This window comes from Nesoenas mayeri (assembly GCF_963082525.1).
Source record: "Nesoenas mayeri genome assembly, chromosome: 1".
In the NCBI taxonomy this organism is placed as follows: Eukaryota; Metazoa; Chordata; class Aves; order Columbiformes; family Columbidae; genus Nesoenas; species Nesoenas mayeri.
Window position 1 is genome coordinate 10,903,457 of NC_137541.1, and position 22,379 is coordinate 10,925,835.

Sequence of the window (22,379 nt, forward strand, 5' to 3'; positions counted from 1 at the left end):
GTCAACAAAGTATTGCATTAGCCCATGGGGTTTATATCAGCATGTACACTTACAAAGTCCATTAGCAAAAAGGAGTTGGGCTACTCCACCACCAATACAATCACTGTCATAATGAATAATACTACGAACAATTATTATTGCTGTAAAAGCTGTTAGTGATGACCTGATTACGTGTAATGTACTTGAGAAAGCAGAACAGGTAAAAAATCATAAGACTATCTCTATTTTATCAGATGAACCATCTAGTATATCCCAGAAACAGCAAATTAAACACATATATCTGTGATATATGTATAGGTGTACAGATGTATGTGTGCATATCATTATATATAATATATAAAGATGTTTAAAAGGCATTTAGATGAGGTTCTTAGGGACATGGTTTAGTGCCAGAGTTATGTTAGGTTATGGTTGGACTCAGTGATCCTGAGGTCTCTTCCAACTGAAATGATTATGTGATTTTATGATTCTATGATTCCATATGTTTGTGTACACTCACACACATATATATACATGTATATAGTCATATGGTCATATATACAATTATGACATATGCTATATGACTCAAGAATTCCCTATATGAGTCTACAGCACGGTGTCTTCTATTTAGTAATCCATGGGGTTTTTTCCTGCATGATCTTGTCTAGTCCACCCTTAGACTACAAGCATAATGATCTTCCACAGAGCTCCTACTTGCTGTATGACACAGTATCTCCTTTTGGTTGTTGGAGCCTGCTGTCCTGGCAACACCATCCATAGCTAGAAGGTGAGCACTGGAGTTAGAATTGCAATTTGGACATCATGCCTGGTTCTCAGCTGTCATTGAATTCAGTGGAAGAACAAATAAAATCATGCTTTGAAGAGGTGCATATGTGAATGAAACCAAGTTTCCATCTGGATTTTGCATTTATAGGTCTTCAGGATGCATTATGGGTTCAGTTCTTTTCGCCTATGAAGAGAGTATGACTAGGAGTGGTCCTGCAGGCCTTCAGGCAATTGGTAAAGAAGAAATACAACTGGCAATGCTATTTCTGTTGCCTCTCAGCCTTTGGATTGAGCTGGGAAAAGTGACTGGGCTTTTTAGTATTTTCATTAAAATTTATCATGTATATTCAAAACAATATTTTTCATCAACTACAAAAAAATAGTCAGATTAATCTTGCTCATTACTTTCAGAGAAAATAATTATGAGTTTTGGCAAAGATAAAGAAATGCCTTTGAAACGGTGATGATCTGATAGGCAACCTAACAATTCCTTGGATACTTTTTCCTCAAGGAGAATTGCACAAACTCTTTCATCTCTAAAGCGTACAGTTTCATTTGTGCTTTACTCTTACTGTATTCAGTATGTTTGTGGAATTTATAGTTTCAGCTGGCATTTTTTTACTGCTTGCTTACATTTTTACTTTACTTACACCTATTGTTACATAACTGATTCACAGTATTTCACAGGTGTAACTGCGCAGTTTTGAGGGGAGGATGCTTTTGTTTACATTTTCTCTAGAAGAAAGGACATATGTAATTTTTATTCAGTTAAATATGACACGTATTTTTCCTTTTGCCTGGGAAAGAATATTTAGTGGTTTGATGTAAAGAAGCAGAGATGATTGTTTTATTCTCTTACATTGTTTGACACTAATAATTTTAATATATCAGTCCTGGGGGAAAAAAAAATAGCTGTACAATAGCTTTGATTAAATGAAAGCAGTCTTATAAAATTAAATAGTGAAATGATCAAACTTCTTTGTCCTTGTTGACCCATAATACACATGTGAGCTTGTGTCTACAGAGTTGAAATGTCACTTTAACACTTACATTTGGCAGTTTAAAAATAATGCTCGATATCTCACTTGGGGCATGTTTTTGAAGGAGAATAGGCCATTTCAGTACTCAGTGAAGCTAAAGCGAGATGCAATGTTGAGAATTCAGTAACATTGCAGTTTTTAAATGTGGTTTTGATGTGTAATTAAGACATACAAGTTTTAAGAAATACAGACAGATGTTGCTGTAGGGCTAGTATGTAATTGCTAGGTTGAGACTACAAGAGTATCAAAATAGACAGGCTTATTACTAGTGTTGCTACCAGGCAAGAGGTTACCTGTATAGGCAGCACTATTGCTGGGCAGCAGCAGCAACAGCAGGATTGGTGCTTGCACCACAGCATTGGCATGTAGCAGTCAGGCTGGGAACTCTTCCTTCCAGCACCTTCCCTGTGCATAGCCACAGTTCATGCTCAACTCCTCATCCTTTGACCCAAGAAATCTTAAATCAGACTTCATAGGTTGTATTATTCCCTGTGAGTTTTGATGGACTATATTACTTCAGCAGAAAAGCTCCAAATGTCTTTAGGAGACTAGAAAATGAGCCCTGAAACTACCAGTCCTGTACTCCTTTTGCTTGTCACCAGCTGCAAAAAAGGACTTGTCTGTTGTCATCCTGGGGATAACAGTGGCTTCTTCCCTGGAGAAACTGCTTCCTCTGGAGAGACATGAATGAAGTTTCTAGAGCTACAGTTATCAGTAAGGGAACGTGGTGTCATACACTTATTTTGTTTGTCTTCCTGAAGCTGACACTGTGAGTATATTAATGGTGATTATAACACACAAGTATACAGGGACTGGCTGCTAAGGGATCATTTGTTTTAGTGTAGATAATGAGAAGAAATAGAAGCTGCTGCTAATCAGTATGCATGCCAAAGCTAGCTTGAATTTGTCCTTATCTTCAAAGACTTTAAATAAATAAATACATTAGATTACTAAAGCCAGCAGACAATGAATGTTAGGTGATCCATTGTTCTGACTGGTTTATCCTTAGTTGTCATCTACTTGTCACGTGAAAAACCACAAACACCTGCCTGCAGGGGACCTGGATGCAGAGTTTTGTTTGATACCAAAGAAGAGCAGAGTCCTTGCTCTGCCCTGCTTTCATGCTTCCTCTCTCTCAGCCCAGTGCCACATTCAGGAGGTCCCACCTTCCCTTCCAGTCCCCACTGCCTGGGGTGGTTGGGCAGGATGTTGTGTTGGCTCCTGCTGTGCCACTGCTTGCAAGTACCTGTCTCAAGCATCCCAGGTGGCCTCTGGCACTCATCTCCATCCATCTTCTGGATCTGCAGAGTCTTCTCCACTTCCCACAACTCTCCTCCAGCCAAGATCTTCACTTCTTTCCAGATTCCCTTCCCTTTTCAAAGGCAAATTCTTTTTGTGATCCCTCCTTTTAAGTTACTCCTTTCTGGACTCACTAGTCCCCCAGTTTCCTCAATCAAAACTGGTTACGTGTAGAAGCACATTGTGTGATCAGTCTGCTAAATGGTGGTTCTGTCTCATTTCTCATTGTTAACAGGAGGACTTAGGAAGGGTCACTTTCCTTTAGTCCAAGAGTTATCAATATTTCCAACCAGATCATACTGGTTACAGTTATGAAGTAGCCACATCTGTCTGAGAGTTCAAAAATGCAATTTCAAACATTCATACACACACACACGTGCATCTGATTATCTATCTCCTGATAGCATTCACAATTTAAGCTATTGTTATCTATGATAATACCAAGTAGCTTTTCTCGTTCTATTAAAACCAATAAAAACGAACGACGCATTTATCATATAAGTTCTTTCCAAGAACCTGCAGCTGTAAGGGATTTGCTATTGACGTTATTATTGTAGCTCTGCTGTGAAGAAGGAACTCATGCTCATGTCAAAAAAAGTATTCCTTATCTCTTTTGGGGGTAATGTAAAACCAACCTTTAAATCAGAATTTGATGTCAATAGAAAGTATGGAACAGTGAAACAGAAACATACTTGTGTAACTATTTTATTACCTTGTTCCTTTCCTGTAGCTTCTCTCCTACCCTATCTGGCATAGAGTTGGTTAGTTCTTGGTCTTGACAGATTGTTTTTTTCATTTTTGCCTGGATGCTGTTTCTCATATTAAGTTCTTAAGCTATTACTTGAGTTCCAAAAGCTTATTATAATATGAAGAACCATTACAGCAAAAGCAATAGGACCTGTTTCTGACATCTTATGTGAGTATTCATGTAAGTTAATTAGGTATGTAGATATGAGATAATCACCATCACATCTTGAATGTACAGTATAGCTTTGGTAAGTGTGCTTTAACCCTGGTAGGCAGCTCAGCTCTACACAGCCACTCACTCCCCTGCGGTGAGATGGCGAAGAGGGTTCTATCCCAGCTAAAACCAGTGCAGCAAATTGAACTGTACTTTTAAATATGACCATAAACAACTTTCTATCCCTATTTGATTATATCTCTCTGACTCTACTCATCAAATCTACTCATAAATCACACTTAAACCTGCCAGATTTTTCTGGTTCATAGTTCCTAGCTTAAGTTGTGCCACAATGATGGGTAGTGCTGGAGCTCCCAGGAAAAGATACTTTGGGAACAGGAGACACTGCTCTGTACAGCTCAGTATCATATCAGGAAGCTTAGCTGAGCTGTGAACCAGCAGTAAAATTGCATCAATATCACTCAGCGGATATTCCTAAAAATGGAGTTTGTGCCTAATTTTATCATTGAACTTGTAGAATATTTATTGAAAAGAGAAATCATGAAGGTTTTCAGCGTTACTGTTAAAATGCCAGTCATTGCTAACTGTTAACTTTTAGGATCTCTCATTTTTCTAGGAGATATGTAACCTGTACTTCTTAAAGTTGAATAATCCTAACATTTTTCCACCATGCCTTTTAACACATAAAGAAACTGAGACACAAAAAGCCTAATTGGTCAGTGGTCACCTGGATGGCTGTAGCAGAAGCAGAGCTACAACTCAGTCTCTGATGATGGCACATTAATCCTCTTCACTTGAGGTACATGATCTTTCAGTTCATTCCTTTCATTGTTGACAAGGTACAGCTGCCACCTTACTAAACTGAGAAAAAACAACCAACCAAAGTCCATTTCAGTTTCTAGGACAGGTTTATAATTTTAGATGACAAATGAGGGAATCAATACACATATTTTTAGGTGTCTGATAAGTAAATAGTTTAATTAAGCTTTTACTATCAGCTTCTTTTCTAGTCACAAGTTAAAGAAGGGTACCCCAAATGATGTGATTCATCTCATTCCAAAGAGGTGTCAGATCAGATGGACCATCCTAATACTGAAAAGCTAAAAATTGACCCATTGACTCTAAGGCCAAAGTAAGGAAAAATTAGAAGAGAGATTTTGTTTGTGTGCCTGAAACTTCTTCCCTGTAGACATGCATAATGCTATCCATGCTCTTTTCCTTATTGCTTCACATCAAAATTTGGTAGAAAAAATTATTATGGTTGTATGCATTTTCACCTGTGGTTCAGATTATTGATTGCTGAAACCAGCCAAAAATCAAACAAATCTGCTCCACGTACTTTCTACTGTGGTCCCACAACTATGGACATGCTATATGTCAGGAATTTGTACAAACACCAAATTAACCCCTCAAGCATAGCAAATGTTGGTAGAAATGAAATCATTCCAATGACTGAGATTCCATAGTTCTAGCAATTCTGTGAAGGAAAACTATTTTGATATCTTATAAGAAGTCAACAGTTTCTTAATCTCTGTGAATAGGTTGTTATTCCCTGTAGGAAACCCACTACCTCCTGCTTAGAAGCTGTTGTATAAAATATTTTTTCCTAAATTACTAACTGGCACATCTAGTCAAATTTCTCCAGTGGTACTTATGTATTCAAGTAAATTTTAGAGCATCTATTATATTTTCATCTCAGAAGATACCATTAAGGACTTGCAAACAGATCTATTTGTACTGTAATTTGAAATCTTCATCCCACACCATTACTTCCTAATGATATCAAATTGCTGTTGGTGATAAAAAACACAACTTCCTTTTCTTGAAAAAAAGAAAATAGTAAACTCTACATTGATACCATATTTTGGCATAGTTATGCTCTTTCCCCTCTGCCTACATCTGTGTTAGCATCAAAATAGATGTTGGATTTTTTATGAAATAAACTTTTCTTCCTGAAAAAATTTGAGACAACATTGCTTCAGTTTCAAATGAAATTTTACATCAAATTAAAAATTAAGGATTGAAAAATCCTTTTAAAATTGAAAATAAATTTATCTTGTAAAAAAAGATAAATACTTTTTTTTTCAGCTAAAAAAATATCAAATTCTTAAAATTAATTTTTAAATAACTTCAGTGGTAATGAGTCTACCTATCTTAAAATTCAGAATGCGACTGAAAAAATTAGCTCAGCTTAAGTTAGAACATGAACATGTTGATTCCAAGATAATATAATGGATTTACCATACCTACTTACATTATGAAGAACATAATTTCCCAAAACTTTTCTTAAAAGGTGAGTTAAACATATACAGTTGAAAACTAGATACATACAGGAGATGAGAACTGGGCAGCACTGGCCAGCAATTTGCATTCAATTTCCTTAGTTTTCAGGTTACGTGACCCTCACAAATGGGATCATAGTGAGTAAATTCTACTTTATATTTGAATAAGCACATAGTGTCAGAACTGTTAAATTACCCCCAGGGTACAGAGGATGATTATCTGACAGTGTGACTCCTATTAGAAGACATCAAGTAAAGATCTCACGCTATCCTGTATGACAGAGTGGTATTTTAAGGTCTTCAGTCATTCTCATTAAGAAGGCTTGACTTTTTACTTAAACAGTGGTATTTGCTTACTATGAGTCACAAAAACTTTCTGTACTTGTTTGTATATGACCTTAAGTAACATTGCCATCCAATGCATAACCATGGCCTTTGCTTATTCCTAGCATGCTTTCAGTATTTAAATTATCACAGCAGTTCCATTAGTTTCTGAACTGGACTCTAGTCCCTCAGTGGTGACACTGCTGGAGACCAGCCTGGGCTTCATCAAACAGGGATAAACCCTGAGGACAGTGCAGAGCTGTATCAGAAGAGTCTCTTCAGGAAGCCACAACAGATGCAGCAGGTTGGGAATTCTCAGTTAAGAGTAACTTTTCTTTTCTATTAGTGTTCTTTCTCTATTGTGCTTTCTAAATAAATCCATTCTCTTGTACCTATGTTCTCCTGAACACCAGGATATGTGTATCTAAGTGGTATGCCCAGTGACGCTAGCTATTGAGTCTTCTTCTTTTCCTCTGAGTTCTTGAGTTGGCAATCATGTGATGGTCTTGGATGTGCCTTTTGCACACCTTTAGAAGCTGATAGTGATTGCAATCTTTTGTTTCTATGCCCTGTACCTCTATGAGTCACTGCAATGTGTTGCTGTGTTACTCTCTGACCATTTTTTCCATAACTTGGGGTCTTATGGCTTCAGTTCTGTTCTTTATCTTCCTGTGTCATTATCTCTTTATAGTTTCAGGCTGCACTTGGTTGAGTCAGCCATTTGCTAAAGTGTGGCTCTCACTTGTCTTTTTTAGGCTGCTTTCCCTTTCCTGAGCCAAGCGTCTTGAGAAGCCACATGTACATGTGTTGGGATCTTGATGGCCTGCTAATCTATGTGCCATGAATCCTTTTCCTTACCATCCCTTCTAGGAGCCCTACATACATAAATTGCCAGTCATAAAAAACCAGGACATGTTCATAATAGTCATAAGGTTTCTGTTATGTAGCTCCACATGACAGAGCTGAGTCCCTAGTCTGTATGAATTTCTCTCCCTTGCCTTAGTTTTTCTTGCCACTTGAGTGGCAACTAGGATACCACAGAGTAGTAGGTACTTGCTGTTTCTTTGATGTAGCAAAGATGGCTGGTCTGAACCAAATCTATCCTGTGTTTTTTCATTAATGGCTGATATTTTGATTGAAGAAAGAGAAGTGATGGAGAAGAGATAGGAGAAAGAACAGAATGTCATGTTTAAATCCTCCATTGGTACATATAGACACCAGCACTACTGGGGTTGGAGGGTCTGGGTCTGTCTTGGATCCACACTGTTGAGATTAATCTTGGCAGAGACTCACTTTCTAAAAGGGAAAATCAGGCTGTGGGTATCTCAGCAGCAGCCAGTGGGCCTCCCATGAGGTGTAGGCAATTTCCCTCCTGCTCTGTAGAAGACAAAGCATTAAAGCTTTTTTATTTATGTGAAAGTACAAAAGAAATTTTGACACTAATAAGTTAAGTCAGTTTTCTTTTAATATAAATTAGGAGTTATGTTTAGAGTCTAATTGTTTTGACAATAGCACAGTGTTTCATATAGACTTAGTTTGACATACTTAATGCAGTAATTTATGCTCCTAAGGAGACTAAAAACTAAGTAATACAGAAAAAGTGATTCTTCAGACACACACTGTAACTTGCACAAGAACTGTGTGCTTGCATCTCATGACATGTCCCTCTTGCCCCTCACAAAGAAAATTTCAAAACCAAATATCACTGGAGCAAATTCCATTCTCAGTGGTAAATAATGGAAGCTGGACTAAGAGAACTTCATTTGTGTAAATGAGATTTTTTTTTTCCTCCAAAATGGAAATCCAAACAAAACCCTCACTGAATTCTGAATACACCAATACTGATAAATATAGAATGCAGACAGTCTAAATTCATACCTGACATTAAACCCACATGAAAATAATGGTTTTTATGTATTAATCACTCATGAAGGAGACAGCAAAGAGAAATTCCTTCAGCCTCATTGTTTACTGATCTTTAGATGAATTTTTAGGTGAATTCGAATGAAACAGGCTTTTTCACCAGATATTTATATTATTACAAGTTTTGGTATTTTGTTTGTTAGTTTGTCTTTAATCTAAAGTTGTAGCAAACTGCTTTCAAAAGTGGGGTTTTTTTCTGAACACAACCTGAAAATGAAATGTTTAAGACTTTCAGTTAAATTAGAGCTCTCTACAGAAAGCTCATCTCTCTGGTAAAATCATTCTAATCTTTCATATGGCATTTCTGAAAGTAAAGTAAATATGTGATGCTCTATAGCTTCAATGAATAGTATGTTTTGAAAAGCATTTATTTTTCTGAGAAGCTGAATAATTACAATGCACCACAGCATTTTGTTCAGCATGGTGTAACTGATCATCTGCCTGTATCTCTAATGTAATATATTGTTTGAGGACAGAATAGTCATGAAAGCACTGTAAATTTATCATTTATGTCATAGTTATTTTCATAAACAGTAACTCAAATCTTCATTTAACTTGCTGAGAGCTTCAGTTCAGGTAGTGCAAACACATTCAGGCCATTGTTTTTTGCCCTAGCATAGTTCAAACTGAAGAGTGATCTACAGAATTGTGTGCCACTACGTACAGAAATTTGAAGGCAAACTAAAATAGAGAGTTGTTTAGTATTGAGTTGATAACTGCAGCTGTACCATGCAGTGGTGTGGTGTAGAGCTGCCTGTAAATGCCAAGTACACTTCAAATACAAGGTTGATTTGCTCTGGCTGTACTTTTATAAATCCCATTTCATAGTAGCAGCACAGCAGCCATGAGGAATAGACAAGTCCATTATATCATTTCTATGTGATGAACAACATATCCATTTTTAAGAATTGTGTTATCTATAAAATAATTATTGTAATAATGGAAAATATTCAGCCTAGGTGCGAATGATGAATGGGAGAGGAAGTTAAGTTGCCTGCAAAAAATAATGAGTTTTGGTGTGATTCATGCCCAACAGTACAGGGAAATACATTAACACATTGACTTCCATCAACCTATTTTTAAGCGTCAGAAGGGTTTAGAAAGAAAAGAAAAACAACTGGAGAACATAGACCATAAAGTACTTTAGTGTTGAATGTCAGACTGAAACTTGGTATTTTTTCTCCTTGTTCTGCGTGTTCATTTAACTTCTATAGCACTTTCTGGGTTTTCAAAGTAATGTTTCTGAATTTTAATTCTTCTGTTAAATAAAAAGAAACTAACATTCACATTCTTCTGATTGAAGCTACAAGCCTGGAGAGTCAAATTTTCTTTTCCTTGGTGAGCACTGGACCGGTGAAAAATGCAATTCAAACTGACATGTTTATTTTGCATATGTATAAACAACACAAACTATGAAGAAGTAGAGAATAAACCCCAGCAATCTGTATGTGTATAACTATGGTGTAATCAAAACCAGAGGCTCTATTCTGATACTGTAATGTCCATGTATTTTTAAACTCTAGTAGGAGAGCATCTCTAAAACTCTAAAAAATGGGGAAAAATATATTTTTCATATGTGCATTCATTTGTGTAAATGAGATTTTTTTTTTTTTTTTAGAAATTATTAAAAACTCCTGCTAAAACAGCAAGCGATAGTTTTACCACTTCTCAGGCACCTTGGGTATACTCAATAGGAGACTTTGCAGTGTAACAATGTATGCAAAGTGACTAAGATTAACTTTCTAATAGTGTACATTGTGTTACAGATGGGAATAAAATTCAAGAGATGTTCAGTGGCTCAGTTTAGTATTTCTGTATTTGAAGCAACTATGCTGGGACTCATATTCAGAGAAATAAAATCCTTTGATGATTTTCAGATTCCTTTCAATTTCAACTTTAATCATGCAGCCAGCTCATGTCTTAAAAATGAATCTGAAGAGGACAGAAAAATTGGAAAATAACAGAAGATGGGTGGAAACTGAGATATATATTATGTCTTCTAGTTGACAGTCAGAAACTCTAATACCAAGTTCTACTCTCTCTGCTTATTTTATAATAGGTTTTGTGCTTTTTTATTGATAGGCATGTTATATATACAACCACACTCATTTAAACAATACAGCTTTATCACCCAGCTGGTGGACTGAAGGAGGTATTTCTTGAGAGCAGCCACCCAAGCAGAATAGAATATATTTACACACACATATATATAAACACATAATTGCAGTATCCTAATGAAGAAAATAAATATTTCTTACCTTGATCACTATTAAGGAAATAGACATCAAAAAAAACCAAATCAAAACAAAACATTATGTGTTGGATAGATGTGGGAACAAATCTTATAGCCTTTCGAAATCCACACCATGCCCAACCCCCAGAGTCATTGATGCGTTAGTTGTTTTGCTCTGTTTCCCCTTCTTTCAGTAGCTTTTCACACCATTTAGTCATGTTTTCTCTCAAGGCTGCAGGATAAAGGAACAAAACCCTCTCCTACTCGCTCTGTATGAAGTCATGTGACATAAATGACTAATAAATACATGGTTCCATGGAGTAAATGAAAATACCAATGTTCAGGATCTTAATACAAAGCCAAGGACTCACACAGTTACAGAGAAGGCAGCTAGAAGTAGCTCTTCTGGGTCTAAGATGAGATTTTCTGTAGCCCCAGCATAGGATATTTGAAACTTTGCTATATTCATTTAAGTTTTCAACTCTAACAGCTGCCCTGGTATGAAATTCACTTCAGAGAAAAAGTAGTCATTTATCTGGTATTCTCCTGCAGCATATGTTCCTCCTGAAAACTCTTCTGAATATGAAAACACAATATTATATATAGTTCAAGGTTGTGGCTCTGAATTACTCCTATTAACAGCTGTCATTTCTATAAAATTTCTAAACTCTGGGTCACTCCTGGTGTACACAAATACAGAGGAAAGTTTGGATATTGTACAGCCAGTATCTAACAATTTTATTTTTTAAAAGAACATTTGCATCACTGTTTTACATTAGTGCAAGTCCAAAGTAAAGTTAATGGAATTCATAAAGTAGTGTAAGTAGAAAGACAGCCAGTGTCTAGGTGCATGGCAGGGAGCATTCACAGCCACAGTCTTTGAACATCTCTGAAGAAACAGTCCTTGAACTATTGGCCATGAGCATGGACTTTATATGCACTAATGAGATGGACTCATGAAATGCTTATAGGTTAATATGTTTGACATAACTACAATGTCATCCACTCTTCACTGATAACCATTAAAAGCAGAAATTTTAGCATCTAGGGTTCTGTATCACCATAGCATAGCAAATTCAGTGGTAGGAAAGACTTTGAAAATTAGGGGTACCATAGTTAGTAGTACTTTCGATTTTCTCTCTACGTCTGCTTTAGATATCTTTATCATAAATCCTAAAAGAGACAATAATACAATGATACATTTTATCAGTTCTCAGATCTTTCCTACAGTTTATTTTTAAATACGATAACGGTTAGTGTAATTAATCATTAGTTAATGAGGGCAGAGTTTACTCAAAGGAACTACATCGAAGTACCTATGCCAAAAAGTAGGAGAACAAAGAACTATCGTTATCTAATTTTATCCTAAATACCGTGATCCATGATACAGGATGCAATTATATCCAAATTTTAAAATTGAATGTAATCCAGCATTTTGAAAGAAACTATGAGGTTTAGACACAGATTTCAATGATATCCATGGAACTGATTTCTGATCATTTGATATCGTGGGCTTTTTCAATGTTGCTAAATATCTCTCCTCTTCATGAAGAATCAGCTAAACAGTTTGTGTATATACACACTCACATACAGGAGCTCAGAGAGATGGAGAACAGTTGTTCATTATTCCTCAGTTAGATCAAATCAGTTAATTCATGGAACTGCACTTTGAACTATTTATGGACATCAGAGTCCAGAGCTGATATCTCCAGAATTGGTTATTTCTTTGATACATAGAGCAGTGGCATATATGGATGAAATATTACCATAGTCTATAAAGCAAAATTTAACTATTTGACACAGAATCACAAGGCAGTTGAGGTTGGAAAGCACCTCTGGAGAACACCTACTTTAAGCTCCCTGTTCAAAGCTGGGTTACTGAGACTGATACGCCCAGGGCTGTGTCCTTTTGGATTTTGGATATCTGTAAAGACAGACTCCACAACCTCTCTGAACAAGCTGTAATTTTTCAGTGCTTGTAAACATATGAAAATAAGATTAAAAAGTGCCTTATTTTGTACACTCAGTTGAACATTATTAGTGAGCTTCATTTTGCACTTCTTAATTGAGCAACATTTCGTAAGACTGAACAGGAAGCAATACCAACATAGTCCTTGCTATTATGAAAGCATTTTTTTCTAAAAGCTGATACACATATGATGTTCATAAATTTAAGTAGTCAGAAATTAGAGAGCTTTAGCATAAGCAATAAAAATTATCAGCAGAAGATTTCCAGTTCAAACCGTGTGGCCAGCCCAAGCAAGTTTCAGCAGACTAGCTCCTCATATTTGGACACAGGTTTATTCAGACTCCTGAGAAATAGTATATGGTGCTATAAGCTCAATTCTGGCCCTAGGTTTGAGTCTAAACTCATCTTTTTTCCACATTACCAAAAATTTCTCCCCAAAACTTCTCTTCCCAAAAATTTCACATGTCTTCCAGGATCAGCAAAGCATGCTGAATGCTCTCTAGGAAACAGAGGTAACTATTTCAAGTATTTTCATCCCTGGGCTGATAGAAGCTACCTCTCAATAGTCCCTGACTCCCTGTTGTTAAAAGCTGATTTCTACATTCACCGGTACTTAGCTTCCATTTCAAAAGCTGTCAAATGACTAGTCAAAATGTCAGAAAAAGGAAATATATTCTGGAAAATGTTTTCAGATTTTATTGTTATCAGTTAACAGATAATTGGCCTATTCATGCTTAAACAAAAATAAATAAGAATTAACACTTTAGAAGCTGTTAAAAAGTGCCTGGTAATCTTGAGCAGCATGAAACTATGTATTAAGCATGGCAATATAATGCAATACAACAAAATTTCACTATCTCTTAGTTTAAGCTCTGAGAGCAGCAACTATAACGAATACATGAGACTTGGAGATATTTATTTGATACATATAAAGGAGTACGCAATGGTTATACGTATCAGAGGAAAGGTGCATTTAGATTTTGATAACATCTCCAACTGTGGCCACTAACAGATGCATACAGAAGAATATACAGACACAATAGGCTTCTTTCCTTCAATAGGGTAGAACTGTAGAATGTTTTTTTTAAGGGAAAAGATGGTATTAATTTAGCTAAATGTGGATATGTCCGTGGCAGTTATGAATTTATGAGTTTCCCTCTCTGAAATAATAATTTTGTAATCAGTGGAAAGTGGTAAACTTGTTCTGATTCCAGGTTCTAAATGTCAACATAAAGTAGATACCAAAAAGACAGAAAATCATGTGTCAGCTCACTTAGTGGGAACAGGGAGGAGATCTTGATGTGCAAAGCTGATCTGCTGACTGTGGGAGCTGATATTGCTAAAAATAAGTCATTGCTCACCATCAATGCAGGATGTAGCCATCCCAATAAAATTTAAAAAAAGAAAAAAGGATGCTACAAGAAATTATGGATTCGATTATCAGGGCAATTACTAGTTCTTCCTCAGTCAGCAGAGTTCTCATGGAGCAATATAAGTTTTCTTATCTTCCTGTTTCTTTTTCTTGTCTACTGAACTGGGAGTCTGAAGCATACAAAGTTTTGGAAATGTGAATAATATGTTCTGAATACCAAAGATCAGTTACAGAATGTGATTGGTTTTAAGACAAAAAATTTCATTATCACTAGTCTCCTGTGACTTCTTAGTACTTTTTTTCTCTTTCTGTTGATCAGACTCACGTTCCTCCTCCTAAAGGCTTTCTTTGTAACATTATTTTTTCCAGTGAAAGTTATTTAGCAGTTACTCCTTAAGAAAAGAGAAATCAGCTTCTTGCCTAAAAACTTTTTCCTGAGAAGCCTGGGCCATCAGACAGATCAATTAAGTCATGTTTAAATTGCTTTGATTTTAAACATTAATGAATCCACAAGGCAGCCAATAAAAAGAATATACCTCTATGCTGACAGCTTAAATGCATCTCTGTGTGAGCCAAGGTTGTTGAGATTCAATTTCCTTTTGGTTTGCTGCTTTGTTCACATGTCCGTGGCCTTACTGACCAAGTGAGTGACTGCGGTGCCATCGCACTCAGCAGTGAAACTCTCACCACTGAGAATGAGACTCGATTTCCGCACCCCAGCACTGCAGCAGCGCTCAGCTGGGCAGTTCCTGCTGCTCTTTTAAATTAAAACAAGTGGTTGATGAGAGCCTTACTGTTCCCCCAGTAAATTTTCTTCTGAAGCCGTGCAAGCAAGATATGATAAACCATGGATGGTTTCAACAAAGCTCTTTTTTTTTTTTTCTCATAAAAAGGATATTAACCACTTTCTCAAGTATCTAAAACTTGCTGGTTTTATTCTTGTTTGTTGCCAATACATAGAAGTGGTGGCTTGGCTTATCTTACTCAAGTGATTTGTACTGTCAGACTCAACATCCTATGCCATGATAGTGTTTTGGAGGCACACACTGACAGGAAAAACAAAAATAACTTCAGTTTCTTCCTTTCTAGAAGCCTTCTAAAGAGAGTGCATGCTGTTATATTTGTATGGCAGAAAATCAGGGGGAGCTGCATTTATTCATAATTGCTCTTGCTTTATTCCAGAGGAACTGAGCTTAAAGCCAGATCTGCTCTAACAAGCAAAAGCAAGATGGTGCTTTTGAATGATGGCTGGTAAATGAAAAGGGCTAAATTTTAGGAAAAGACAAATCTATTTTGGCAGTAAGCAGCTGGTTTTACTGCCTTCTGAGCATCACTTTTTTGTCATACTGCACAGTTTATGTTTCTGTAAAGTGCTGATAAATGATAAATTCTTACTGATGAAAGTTACGAGCAAATCTGATATTTCAAATCCTAATTTGTGGAATTCTATGTAAAATTTAGTAATATAAAGTTATAGTCTTTATTTTTCATGTTCTTCATCATCAAATAATTTCATCTGCTTTATTCCATGCACAGTTGTCATTATATTTTATTTAGCAGCATGTTTTCCTCTGAGTTGATCTCCACATTTCACTTCATTATTTTTCCCATTTGTTATATGCAACAGCACAGGAATTTGAAATAAAAATATGACCCAGGTGAAGACTTGGTTTTATCTGTGTAAGTGACAGCAAGATAAGTGTTTATGTTTTTCCTTGCCGTGTGAGTGATGTGTTTTTCAGATGTTTTGTAATACATTGCTTTTAGTGGACTATTAAGAATTAAGTTTCTTGTCGCATTAAGAAATCTTTTTTTTTTCAATAGAGCCTGAGGCTTGTATTTTGACATTTGTACATTAGTGAGAAGTTAATCTTTTTGGAGTCATCCTTATGACCACTAATTCAAAATATGAATGCAGTTCTCAGAACCTGAGATGTAACTCCCAGATATGTATCTATAGTTTGTTTTTTGTAAGCATTTTAATGTAACCAAAAGATATCTCATCAGAATACACCTCACATGATTTACAGAGGGGGTTGACTCTGCAAATATTGAGCATAAAACTTCCGTATAGTGATACCTTGCTCTGTACCAAGTTTCCTGGCTCAGTCCTGGGACAGCTGGAAGACACAACAGATTACATCAGTATTCAGTATTTTTCAACCTGGTTATCATGACTCTATTCCTATCCTCCACAATGAATTATGTTCAGCTGTTTTGTCACTTTTTCATAAGAAATTATATGGAAGAAAAATTTAAATCTGAATATTTCCATGCTGATGTTTAAAATGTGGAGCAGCCCAACTGCCTTCATCTTCTTGTATTTGCTTAAGTGACAAAGTAGAGAACATATGTTTGAATTAGCAAATCACATTCACAAATTCAGTTCTATTTTGAGATTCAGCTTCTTAATAGCAATGTGGCACTGTAGGGAGCAGTTATCTTCCAAGACCATGGCTGGCCAGGAAATGTCTGATATATAAAATGTTTTGGTTTCTTGCCATGTTGGTAAGTGTGCATGTAAAAGTTTTTCAATATCATGCAATCCAGACTGTGGAGAATGCATGTATATTTTGAATCAGAAAGGAATTAATGTCCTGTCTTGTCTCAATAGGTAAGTTATAGCTAATGGGACAGTAACATTCAACAATCTAATACGTGTGAAGTGAAAGGGATTTGCTAATGTGTTGTGCCATTTAAACAACATTCACTGAATGTCACATCAAATCTTCTTGTCAAAGTAGTCTGTCTGATGCCTTTGTCGAACTGTGAGCACTTGACCTGATACTGTTTTGCCTTCCTAGGAATGCAGGTGCTGGAATGGAATGGCATCCCCTTGACTGGGAAAACTTATGAAGAAGTCCAGAGCATTATTATTCAACAGAGTGGGGAAGCAGAAATATGTGTAAGACTGTGAGTTTTTCCCCATCTTTCTGTTTCCATTTTTTTGGCTTTTCATGGCTTTTTTTTTTTTTTTTTTTTTGAATTTACTGTTATTAAGGTGGAACCTTTGTTAGCCCAAAGCATCAATGTAATAATTAGGAGGAGTTCACTGTGAGTGTGGGAAATCTGTTCTTTTTTTCTTTTAAAGCCGTAAGTAAAGATAAGCGAGGCAGATGTTAGTAATTGTACTTCTATAAACAATGATATCTCCATTGTCAGGCCACAATCTACTCTAACTGACACACATACAATTCACTGAATTTCCTGGGGTTAGAAAAAAATGGTTATTTAGCACTAACTTGACTTTTACTGAAATCTGTGTCCTTTAGATGAAAGTCATTTAAGCAGCATAAGAAATGTATAAACTTGCATTCAGTCCATTAAAGATTTCACCTTAAAAGAACCTTTTCTTCTCAGCTCTTTAACAGCACTGCAAATATGAATCAGCTAAGAAGGGGCCATGCTTGGGAGCTGCTTTCTGTCATGAACCACTATTCATTTATCTACTTAATACAATAATGAGGGTATGAGGAAAGAGTTTCTTTTGTCTCAGGCTTCTCATTGCTTTCTTTAGGGACCTGAACATGCTCTCAGACTCTGAGAATCCCCAGCACCTGGAGCTGCATGAGCCAGTAAAGGCAGGTGAGCGACAAGCTGTTGCTTTCATACAGCAAGACTGGATATCAGCTGAAAATTGGATGTAATGCGAGCGACGATATTAGCATTGAAATCTCAGGTGTTACATCTTAAATCTTGCCATGAGCAGAAGGGGGACCACACTTTATGTACGAAGCCAACCATTAGTTGGTTATTATTATTAACCTAGTTCAGTCCATACTGACACAGTCCACACTGTCTAATCAATATAAAGGAAATTTCAGTAACAATACTGCAGCTAACTTTTGTTATCCAAACAAAACATACCACTAGCTACCCCTTCATCTATACATGCCACAGAAAACTGTGGCATAAGGGTCCCCCTTTGGCAGCTTCTCAGGGCCCTGCAGGCAGAGCTTTCACTACAGGGGCATTGCAGCAAGTTGACAGTGTCCTGAGGAATTTTCTGGGAGAGTGTGATATTTGTGGTGAGAGTTTTTGACTCCTTGCTGGGAGGTGGATGATTTTGAAGATTCCTTCTTCTTCACTTCAGGATCTGCTAGGGGCTTTTTTTTTTTTTTTTCATGTTTTCTAGCATTCTTTGCAATTTCCTCACCAGCCAGCAACTTTCTAATGCATATGACTTGACTGGATATTGTACATTTTACATGTGGTATATTCTTGTTCTTTGTAATTTCTATTGCCTCTAAAATTTGTTTTGCCCAACTCCTGAGTTTGCATCAGTGTCAGTACTGAGCAGCACGTTGCCAGTATCCCTGGGGGCTCAGGTGTTATCCTGTACCCAAACCTTGCAGCACTCTGGTGTCATCCCAGGCCTGTGCTCCTATAAGCTGCATTATCATTCTGGAGTCAGAAATACTTCACTCTACACAGTGCAATTACTGTTGTGCCTTTACATATAAAAATTATTAAGAACAGACATTGTGCCATAAATTATATAAGGTGAAACATAACTCAGACTAATTAAGGTCATAGCCATCTGGTCGTTAGACAATTACTGTTGCAGCAAGACAAGCTGAAACAAAGCTCCTAGCAAACTGGAGCAAGTCCAAATAACACAGAACGAGTCCTAAGGCCTATGTTACCTTAATAAAAGGTTTGTGGCCTGGTATAAGTGATGAAAATAAAGTATTTATTAAGATACAGGGATGCAATAGCAGGTACTTTGTGTGAAGTTTTGTTAAGATGGCAGTGTTTTAGGGGAAATTTCCTTCTGTTCAATCAATACTATGACTGCAGGCTCCACTCATGGTATTAGTTGTATCTAATCTAACTTTGAACTGACATCCACAATCTTACTAGCAATGCTGCCTTTGGGCAAGCTCAGTGCAGATTAAAAGAGTGTTTCACTCAGCATCTCAGGGATCCGTTCTAAGTTCTGTGGTTTTGTGACTGCTCTTTTTTCAATCAGTACACAAGTTACTTGGATTAAATACTCTATCTTCTGACCATATAACTCTTCCTGTCTATTAATAGACTTACTATCAAGCTACTTTTTGCTGAAAGTGGATGTTACTGACATTAATGGAAAGCAAAAACTGAGTCTAACAGAGCTTTGAGGCAGAGTGACCCACAATTTTTTTCCTTAGTGATCAGACCCAAAAACACCAATGGCATTCAAAGACATTGAAATTGGGTTTGGGAAGATATAATAAACAATATTTTTTTAATTAATTGAGAAAACTCAAAATGAGAAAAAATATAAATAAATTTAAATCCCCCCAGTCATGCAGCCATTCTTCCTCCTAGTCTAGCAATCTTCTAGTGGTTTCTTTTCTGGAAGAGCACTGCAGAGTCCCTTCTGGCTGCCTAGTCAAGTCTTTCTTGCCAACATCTCTGAGGTTTTGCAGACTGTTTTTGCTTTGGAAAGGAACAATCTCTCTGGAAAGAAAAAAACAAATATAGACTAGCAGGCAAGGTAAGGTTAATGTATTGCCTTACACCTCTCATACTTCTGAGAATCTGGGAAGCAAGCTGGGCACAGTATCCATTTAATTTTATGCACTTTAAGGCACATATGAAACTTGCTTGACCTCATTTCTCTATTAAATGGAAATTGCCATCTACAAAGAGTAAATTCTCCTCAGTCATCCCTGGGTAGAAGGGAGGGCAATCAGACTCCTACAACAGAAGCCTCACATAGATATGTGAAATAAGGAAAGGTTAATCAGGGCTTTTACTCTACATTTGTTTTCATTTTATTTTGCTTTGATTAATTTGCAGTGCTAAAGTTTTGAGCTCCTTTTCTCTTTATTTTTGTATAAATTATCTCAGGAGCATAATTCAGTTTTATTGGATGTCCAGTTGATTAAAAACAAAGTTGAGATTAAAGTTTGTTACAATAAAGTTCAGATACTTGTTGAAACTGGACCAGTTTCAAACAGTGCAAGTTAGTATAGGCCAGTCTTTAAAACTGTAATTTGCTCCAGTATGATTCAGCATGATCAGCAAGGCCTATTTTTCTTCAGCTAGAGAATGACCTTCTGAGAAATCTGGGGAGATGAGTAACACTAGCTGACAGCATGTTGAGTGGAAAGATTGGAATTGCAATGTTGATTTCATGGGAGAGAACTCTATTTTTCATAGGTTGTCTTTTGCATCTTCAAAGTGTACAAGCAGATGACATGAAATTTTTTAAAGATCATTATCCTGTCCATGTACCATGGTAAGATGGATTTGAATGTGCTAGCAATTATCAATACAAAGCTCTCTTTCTTTAATCCAGTAGATAAAGCAAAGTCCCCAGGAGTTGATCCCAAGCAGCTGGCTGCAGAGCTCCAGAAGGTTTCACTGCAGCAGTCGCCTCTGGTCACTTCGTCAGGAGTGGAAAAGGGATCTCACGTTCACTCTGGAACTACTTCTGCCACCTCCAGTGCTGTTCCCAGCCCCGGTCAGCCTGGTTCTCCCTCAGTGAGCAAAAAGCGGCACAGCAGCAAAGTAAGAAACTTGTCATCTATGTGGCAATACCATTTTGATGTCAAGAAGAAACTGCCTATTTATCTTCTTTAATGGAGCAAGAAATCACAGCACATATTGATGAATTCATTTCTGTGACAGTGATAAGTATCACTGTTAAGATAAAGAATTTGGACACTAGGAAAGGATATGATGTGATTTATCCAAGGTCAAAAAAGATTGGGCCCTCTCTGAAAATAGATTTATTGAACTTACTTAATATTATTTTTTTTAAACTAAATAATTCCACTTTTCATTTTTTTTTTTTTGTTTCTGTTCCTTTTTAAGTGCATCCTCCATGATGGTGAGGTACTAGTTCCGCACAAGATGATATTATTAAGATGATAATTTCCCTTTCTGTACTAAGCTACAGTTCAAAGTGTTACAAGCTTTGAATAATCATAGCAATATTAAGCATTTCTCTGAAATCCAGGGAAAGAATGAAAAATAAATTTACCATCAAAATGTTTTTTGGCACTACCTAATTACAGAATCACAAAATGTCAGGGAATGGAAGGGACCTCAAAAGATCATACAGTCCAATCCCCCTGCCAGAGCAGGAACACCCAGATGAGGTTACACAGGAAGGTGTCCAGGCGGGTTTGAATGTCTCCAGAGAAGACTCCACAACCTGCCTGGGCAGCCTGTTCCAATGTCTGTCACCCTCACTGTGAAGAAGTTTCTTCTCATATTTAAGTGGAACCTCCTATGTTCCAGTTTGTACCCATTGCCCCTTTTCCTATCATTGCTTGTCACTGAGAAGAACCTGGCTCCATCCTCATGACACTCACCCTTTACATATTTATAAACATTAATGAGATCGCCCCTCATTCTCCAGGCTAAAGAGACCCAGCTCCCTCAACCTTTCCTCATACGGGAGATGCTCCACTCCCTTAATCATCTTTGTGGCTCTAATTCCTATGAAATTGTTAAGTACCTTTTCTCATATTCTTTGCCATGTCCTGTCCATTTCTCAGCTTGCTTTCTTTCTCCTTGTGCACCCACCTGCACACCTGGAAAGGGCAGAATGGGAATTTAGTTGCATTTTTTCAAGTTGAAACTGCAAACTAGATGATAAAGTCATCTGTCACATTTTTTATGTATTTAGTGTCAAAATGTATAACACCTGAAGTAAAAATCAGTCTTTCAAAGACTGCACTTGCTTAAGCAATTTGCAAGATAGATAATATGATTGCTACCCTGAATACCCAGGTTCTTGCTGTCTTACTATTGGAAGCAAAGTTTCACATTTTTTTCTCTCTATATCTTTATTCCTTCTTGGGACTGTCAGGTTCCTATTGCATTATTGTTATGTTTGTGTTTTTGTGCGGTTGAAACTATAACTGTGTTTTGAAATACAAAATTCACTAGGTACTGTGCAAACCAAAACCAGTACACAGTGCCTGCTCACTTCAGATGGCTCTTCAATGTGCTTATGTAACTTCCATGTGAGAGGAAACACAGAAATCTCTTTCATCCAGGAATTTAGCAAAACATGTAAATATATTTATTGATCAGTTTATTTTGGATAGTAATTTGGTCTTGCTGCAATTCCTATAGACTCTGTATGAACTGATTCAGGTCTGTGATGCATAAATTAAATCCATGTCAAAATTTTCGGGGATCTGGCAGAATTGCCTCATCATCAGGAGAAAAGTTGGTTTCATTGCACCTTACTCTGGATGTTGTATACGTCTACATATGAATAAGTTTGTCATGTGCTTTAGGTTTACC

The 22,379-nt window shown here is 36.7% G+C and overlaps 1 protein-coding gene across 1 annotated transcript in view; it reads left to right on the forward strand.

The window, feature by feature from the left end:
• The window catches only part of PCLO (piccolo presynaptic cytomatrix protein), a gene marked incomplete at both ends in the record, with an annotated part of 348,709 nt that overhangs the window by 246,514 nt on the left and 79,816 nt on the right, over positions 1 to 22,379 (forward strand). Inside the window, 3 exons of the mRNA XM_080342973.1 lie at positions 16,934 to 17,042; positions 17,647 to 17,714; positions 20,416 to 20,627. Coding sequence (XP_080199099.1) covers positions 16,934 to 17,042; positions 17,647 to 17,714; positions 20,416 to 20,627 — 389 coding nt within the window. The remainder of the gene's footprint in view (positions 1 to 16,933; positions 17,043 to 17,646; positions 17,715 to 20,415; positions 20,628 to 22,379) is intronic.